General features: G+C 29.9%; 1 protein-coding gene across 2 annotated transcripts in view; it reads left to right on the top strand.

Moving 5' to 3' along the window:
• Positions 1-7,052, top strand: part of LOC145268624 (regulator of G-protein signaling 1-like) — a 60,112-nt gene extending 53,060 nt beyond the window's left edge. Inside the window, exon 4 of one of the 2 annotated variants that reach the window (XM_080124097.1) lies at positions 6,708-7,052. In XM_080124097.1, coding sequence (XP_079980223.1) covers positions 6,708-6,872 — 165 coding nt within the window. In that variant the 3' untranslated portion in view covers positions 6,873-7,052. The remainder of the gene's footprint in view (positions 1-6,707) is intronic. The other variant, XM_080124099.1, reaches the window with a different exon arrangement.
• Positions 7,053-8,702: the final 1,650 nt, after the last annotated feature.

Raw genomic sequence — 8,702 nt, 5'->3', positions numbered from 1 at the left:
CGAAAAAGTAACATTATGGTGTGCTATAGAAAAAAATGAACTGATTAAATCTTACATTTTTGAAGACAATACTGAAAATTCTGTTACAATTAACTCAATAATTTTTTTCTGCCTGAGTTAAGACGAAATCGAATTCCAACTCGACGTGTTTGGTTTCAGCAGGATGGAGCGACAGCATATACTGTCAGGAATTCAATGGAAGTTCTCAGATATATTTTTTGCGAAAGGCTTATTTCCAGATTTTCTGAAAATCTCTTGCGGGGATATGTTAAGAAACGTATTTATCAGAAAAGGCCACGTAACATTGAAAAATTACAGGAAGACATTCGTCTTGTAATTGCAGAACTAGACGGAGATCTGCTGCAGAGAGTGGATGTAAATTTCATAAACGTATTCATAAATGCATTACCGAAAATGGACATCACATGACAGATATCATAGTCCACACTTGGTTTTATAAAACCTTTTTAATAAATTGACGAAAAACCATTTCATTTTCAACAAAATCTTATATTTCATGATTAAAAAACACACCTATTATTTCTGCCCCACTCTGTAGAATTTAGGGTAATGTGTAGATTCAGGCCGAGAAAGAAAATGGCCGCTTAGTTATTAGAATGCGTCCAACAAATCATCCTTGTAAATGATGCGTATGGCAATAATTTCATGTGGATTGAAGAAATTACAATATTCCAACTTGTCATTAAGCTGACTTAAAATTTCGAAATGATTCAATGGATAGCGAAATGCCCTTTAATAGATGTGAAATCTGCAATTTACCATGCGCATAGAACCGTTATTCGCAATCAATTGATAGTTGGAGATGGAAATGTTCAAAAGATAGATTGTCGTTCAATATGGGGGAAAAAAACTCATTTTTGAACGAAGCAAACTTCCCTTACGAACAAATTATTTTTATAATTTATCTGTAAAGTTTTCTTTCAGTTTCGGTTTTTACATAAAACTCAAATTCCCACTCATATATCTACTTTTAACTGTCACCTCCTTACATCGATAAGTTTCTAAATGGGATCTTTTCTCTATCCTTATTTCAGTTTTCCTGTTCTTGGTCTTTCATTTATAATACTTACAATAACTACACCCTGGTCTCTCCCTTACATCTACACTTCTTGTTTTAGATATATTCTAGCTTTATCGAATGGCAGATTGCTAGAATTCCACATTCTATTATTCTATTTAATTTTTTATTTTTTCTTGATTATTGTTTTGATGCCTTGCATTACATCGTTTACGATTTTTGTTGCTCATACAATTTATTTGACAAGCATAACTATTTGAAAGTCCCCGTTTTAAGGGTTGAAATTTGAGAGGATGATTTTTGGGAAGAGCCGATTTTCGGGAAACATTTTTGTTGAAAACCGTGTTTAGTTTTATACTTTTATGAGAGCGAGAAAAATGATAGACACATGGAAAATAATAAATTCAGAAGTATAAATTCATACGAGAGATAATTTATATATATTTAAAATGAGAGTTTACAGGAAAACATAGAACGGTTATTGATATTTTTAGAGTCTTGCATAACAATAGGAATTCTTTAGCTGAGATAGCGAAGAAATCGGTGTCGATAATTTAAAAAGTCGTCAATTATCGACATAAATCGTAAATCGTAATCCAAACTTCCCGACTCAATTATACAAATTATATTTGATTAAAATATAAGTTTAATCAACTATAATTTGTATAATTGAGTCGGGAAGTTTGTATTATGATTTACGATTAATTAAAAGTCAATGTTCATTTGTTTTCATTATCGAAAGGAAGTTAAGTGAGAATAGTTAAGCGCATTTAAAATGAATAATTTTATATATTTATGTTTTTGATTAGCAGACGATAATGAGAAAATCATGCGATTTACTTCTTTAACTTTTGTTGATAAACTTTTTGTTAATTCTACAGTTATGTTTGTCTTGATTAGTCTGCAACACTGGCGACGAGAGTTTCGAAACTTCACGGCCAAAACAAACATCATCATCATTATTATTATCAAAAATATCAATAGCAGTAGCATTATTATCATCACGTTAAAACAATTAAATAACAGATTATAATCGTTTATCTTTCATTATAACCAATCCATTATAATTGTTTATTAAAACTAATCCATTATCATTGCTTATTATAACCAATCTATTATCATTGTCTATTATAACCAATCCATTATCAGTTTATTATAACGAATCGATTATCATTGTTTATTATAACCAATCTATTATCATTGTCTAATCCATTATCATTGTTTATTATAACCAATCGATTATCATTGTTTATTATAACCAATCCATTGTCATTGTTTATTATAACCAATCGATTATCATTGTTTATTATAACCAATCCAATGTTATTGTTTATTAGAACCAATAAGTTATCATTGTTTATTGTAACCAATCAATTCTCCTTGTTTATTATAACCAAACTATCATCATTGTTTATTATAACCTAACTATTATCATCGTTTATTATATAACCAAACTATTATAATTGCTTATTATAACCAAACTATTATCATTGTTTATAAACTATTATCATTGTTTATTATAACCAAACTATTATCATTGTTTATTATAATCAAACTATTATCATTCATTATTATAACCAAACTATTATCATTGTTTATTATAACAAACTATTATCATTGTTTATTATAACCAATCAATTATCATTGTTTGTTATAACAAATCAATTATCATTGTTTATTGTAACCAATCGATTATCATTGTTTGTTATAACCAATCGATTATCGTTGTTTATTATAATCAATCGATTATCATTATTTATTGTAACCAATCGATTATTATTGTTTATTATAACCAATCGATTATCATTGCGTAATATTACCAATCAATTACCATTGTTTGTTATAACAAATAAATTATTATTGTTTATTATAACCAATTAATTTACATTGCTTTTATAACCAATCGATTATCATTGCTTATTCTAACCAATGGATTACCATTGTTTATTAAAACCAATCCATTATCATTGCTTATTATAACCAATCCATTGTCATTGTCTATTATAACCAATCCATTATCATTGTCTATTATAACCAATCCATTATCATTGTCTATTATAACCAATCCATTATCATTGTCTATTATAACCAATCCATTATCATTGTCTATTATAACCAATCCATTATCATTGTTTGTATAACGAATCCATTATCATTGCTTAGTATAACCAATCAATTATCATTGTTTATTTTAACCAATCCATTATCATTGTTTGTTATAACCACTCAATAATCATTGTTTATTACAACCAATCGATTATCATTGCGTAATATTACGAATCAATTATCATTCTTTGTTATAACCAATAATTTATTATTATTTATTATAACCAATTAATTAACATTGCTTTTATAACCAATAGATTATCATTGCTTATTCTAACCATTAGATTACAATTGTTTATAACCAATCCGTTATCATTGATTATAATAATCAATCGATTATTATTGTTTTTTATAACCAATCGATTATCATAGTTTGATGAAAGCAATGAATTTTCATAGTTTGATATAACCAATAAATTATCATTTTTTAATATAACCAATCCATTATCATTGTTTATTATAACCAATCAATTATCATTGTTTATTGTAACCAATCCATTCTCCTTGTTTATTATAACAAAAGTATTATCATTGTTTATTATAATCAATCAATTATCATTGTTTCTTATAACCAATCTAATATCATTGTTTGTTATACCAATCGATTATAATTGTTTATTGTAACCAATCGATTATCATTGTTTATTATAACCAATCGATTATCATTGTTTGTTATAACCAATCCATTATCATAGTTTATTATAACCAATCGATTATCATTATGTTTTATAACCAATCCATTATCATTGCTTGTTACAACTAATCTATTATCACGGTTTATTGTACCTATCGATTATTATTGCTTGATTATAACCAATAAATTATCATTGTTTGTTGTAACCACTCAATTATCATTATTTGTTATAACCAATCGATTACCATTGCTTATTATCACCAATCGATTATCATTGTTTATTGTAACCAATCAATTATCACTGTTTATTGTAACCAATCGATTATCATTGTTTGTTATAACCAATCGATTATCATTTTTTATTATAACCAATCCATTATCAGTGTTTATTGTAACCAATCGATTATCATTGCTTATTATAACCAATTCATTATGATTGTTTATTGTAACCATCGATTATCATTGTTTGTTATAACCAATCCATTAGCATTGCTTATTATATCCAATCAATTATCATTGTTTATTGTAACAAATCGATTATCATTGTTTATCATAACCAATCAATTATCATTATTAATTATAGTCAATCATCTAATTTATTTATTTACTAGCCCGAGTGCCCGGCTTGCCTGAGTGTTTGAACGTGTGTGTGTGTGTGTGTGTGTGTGTTGAGCAAAAAAAAAAGTGATATTATGCAGGCAAGCTCGAACCCGTACCGCGAAGGGCGAAAAGAATAAAAAGACGTGACGTTTTTGCCGTTGCGTCCAACGCTGAACCAGAAGTAGCGAAGGTTTAAATTAAGGCTTGTTAATCGAAAAGAAGGGATAACTTTCAAATATATCGGCGAAAAAAGCAACCCCTTCTTGTAGAAAATTTGCAGTTGAGGGTAAAGTATTAATGTTTTAGCCAATTTTTCGATAATTGTCGTCCGAACGGTCGAGCTTAAAACGATATCAATCTCGTAAAAATCCATCGGCTCTGTTGGAAGTTTTAGGCAGACATACAAAGATACATACAAAATACATACATACATGCATACAAAATACATACATACATACATATATACAAAGATACACACATATCTACATACATACAAAGACACATACATACATACAAAGATACATACATACATACAAAGATACATACATACATACAAAGATACATGCATACATACATACAAAGATACATATATACATACATACAAAGATACATACATACATACATACATACATACAAAATACATACATACATACATACAAAGATACATACATACATATATACAAAGATACACACATATCTACATACATACAAAGATACATACATACATACAAAGATACATACATACATACAAAGATACATACATACATATATACATACAAAGATACATACAAAGATACATACATACATACATACAAAGATACATACATACATACAAAGATACATGCATACATACATACAAAGATACATATATACATACATACAAAGATACATACATACATACATACAAAGATACATACATACATACATACAAAGATACATACATACAAAGATACACACATACAAAGATACATACATATATACATACAAAGATCCATACACACATACATACAAAGATACATACATATATACATACAAAGATACATACATATATGATGATTGCAACGTCTTGTCAGACGAGTGCCACTCCCTCAGACATTTAAAATCCATGAGCCCAAATGTCTTAGGGAGTATCTATACAAATATGATGTTAAAGAGTCTTAGCTAAGTCTCTCTCTCGGTTCAAAATGTTGAGATCCAGCAACAAGCAAGAGCAAGATAGCCAGCAACAAATTAAACTGCAGACCAACTTAATGCGGGTACTAGTCTTCCGCTTTATGGTTTTTTAAAACAGAGATTTGCTTCTCCTAGAAAGGTTGCCTTCACCACGGCTTACGGGAGCCCTCTCTACCTCAATACACATATACACACACACACACACACAAATATACACGGTGCTAGTTGGCCGTTGACCCAGAAAAAGAATTCATTCGCCCTTTGGAATGGTCTTGTTTTTAATCCTTCAGGGAGACTAGTCGCCCTCCTCACCAAACAATCTGGTGGGAGAACCAGTTTAGTCGCCGGTGACCCGACCATGAGACAGGTAGTACTGGGTTACATGGTACCAGTAGCATATGACATGACCTGACATAAATATATACATACAAAGATACATACATACATAGATACATATATACATACAAAGATACATACATACATACATACAAAGATACATACATACATACATACATACAAAGATATACATACATATAAAGATACATACATACATACAAAGATACATATATACATACATACAAAGATATACATACATACAAAGATACATACATACATACATACAAAGATACATACATACATACAAAGATACATGCATACATACATACATACATACATACAAAGATACATGCATATATACATACATACATACATACAAAGATACATACATACATACATACATACAAAGATACATGCATATATACATACAAATATACATACATACATACAAAGATACATACATATATACATACAAAGATACATACATATATACATACAAAGATACATACATACATAGATACATATATACATACAAAGATACATACATACATACAAAGATACATACATACATACATACAAAGATACATATATACATACATACAAAGATATACATTCATATAAAGATACATACATACATACATACATACAAAGATACATACATGCATACATACATACATACAAAGATACACACACACATACATACACACATACATACATACATACAAACAGACAGATGATATTTATATAATAGATAACCAAGCAATCTATTTCATTTATTTATTGGCAATCAATTTATTTTATTTACTTATTTTTTTATAGGTCAACTTGAAGGCTCCAAATCGTGAAAAAGTCGTAAAAGCCAGCGAAAAAGGTATTACCCGTAATATTTTCGATGACGCCCAGAGAGAAATCTACGAATTTATGATGCGAGACCCTTACGTTCGATTCCTGCAATCTCCAGTCTACGCGGAAGCTTGCAATTAAGTGCCCGTCTTTAAAAGATACGTGAAAAAAATAGGAAACATTTCAATTTTGCTATTTTGCATGTCTGTCTTTTTCTTCGTGTTTGTGTTTTTATGTACCCGGCGATCGTCGGACGGAACATGTTGATACTAATATTCATTAAATTACGACATTAATTATTATTTTTTTCACTACATGAAACCTGTGTTTGACTAATTGCATGATTGAATTTGTATAATTTTCAGCATAAACTAACCCGGCGTTTCTCTACCGAGTTTCCCCAGAACCCTAATATTCAACGATTCTCAGTTGGGGTTCGCCTGAACGTTAAATTTCTGGAAAAGGTCTGTAAGACTTCTAAAAGATCGAGTGAGATAAGCTAATACACTTAGGTTTTTATTTAATTTCGTTAAAGTAATATTACTAAACACACACAATATATACTCCCTTACATATATAATATATATATGTAATATATACTCCCTATATTGCAATATAGACATATCTAACATTATGTTATTAAAAATATATAACAAATATTTGGAATATATTTATTGATGTCTGAGTGGCGTTCGTGTTCGTTAAATTGCTACTCTATAAATATATTTTTTTTAAAAAAAGTAATGCCTAACCGACAATTATTTGTGAAACCTCGTACCCGAAAGAAACATTACTTTTTCAGAAGCTTCAACTCTCACCATGAAGACCCATTTAAAGAGACAATATTGTAATATAGACATAGCATATCTAACCTATTATGTTATTAGATACGCATCTCCTCGCCCAGAGGGTGACTTAATTCATGACAACAACCGCCCAGGAGGACTTGTGTACCTTTCAGGTCTAGTGGTGGTCATACATGGATCGTCATCATGTTGTTAGGTTTTGTGCAGGAATGCCTCCGATGAATATGAAAGTCAATAATAGAAAAAAATCCGATTAAAGAAAGAACAGTTCGATTTTGACCAAAGTTAACGCCCTTATACAGTCTAATATCACAAATGCACTTGAGAAGTTGATAACCACAAAATCAGAAGAGCCCGACGTATAAAATCAACAGCAGTTTTTTTTTTAATAAGACTGAGGCGCGTTCAAAATAAATGTTTTGGTTTAAAGCACAATTAGACTATGACTTTTGCATTTAAAACTTTCATTCAAAGCATTGTATATAAATATATTTATAAAATCAACGGTAGCTTCTCTATAGTTCAATGTAGATTACAATGTAGTGACTGCGGGGAGGCGTGTTAAGCTTCCTACTAATGTACCGCGGTGGGTCCCCGACTAGAGTAGGCAATCAATTAATTTGATTAAAAAATGGGTGATTTCACCGATTTCGATAACAATAAAAGTGTTGGAAGTGTGGAATATTCATTTGTCCTCATTTAATCTCGAGCAACGTCGGGTTTCCCTGCTAGTTAAAAACATAACAATAATTGATGTGATGTTTGCGATATCAGCATAAAAAAAAACTCAATCGGAGTTAAAGTTGAAACAAGATTAATTCCGCTGCGACACGTTTTCCCAACAATTGTTAAAGCGTTCACGGGTGCATATTAATTATAGTGAAAGGGACTAGGGGTGCATACCAATGGTTGTGGAATAAATAAATGTGATGTTTGTTACTATTATTTTTTGAAGAATTCTTCAAAAATTCATCTTTACGTATGAATCAAGAAAATGACAAAGTTTTTTTTTTCACATATCAAATCAAATATAAACAATTTTTTCCTTCATTATTCAATTTTAAGAACGTTTGCTGTCCAATCGCCGATAGGTAACACACCCGCGTCGTCGTTATTGTCGTCGTCGTCATTGTGCACCCAGCCAGACGCGCGCGTTTAACCGCCT

The sequence above is a fragment of the Euprymna scolopes genome, chromosome 44, assembly GCF_053919585.1.
Source record: "Euprymna scolopes isolate OS-2025 chromosome 44, ASM5391958v1, whole genome shotgun sequence".
Taxonomy (NCBI): domain Eukaryota; kingdom Metazoa; phylum Mollusca; class Cephalopoda; order Sepiida; family Sepiolidae; genus Euprymna; species Euprymna scolopes.
The sequence above is the reverse complement of the archived record's forward strand: the minus strand, read 5'-3'. Positions and strand labels throughout refer to the sequence as shown.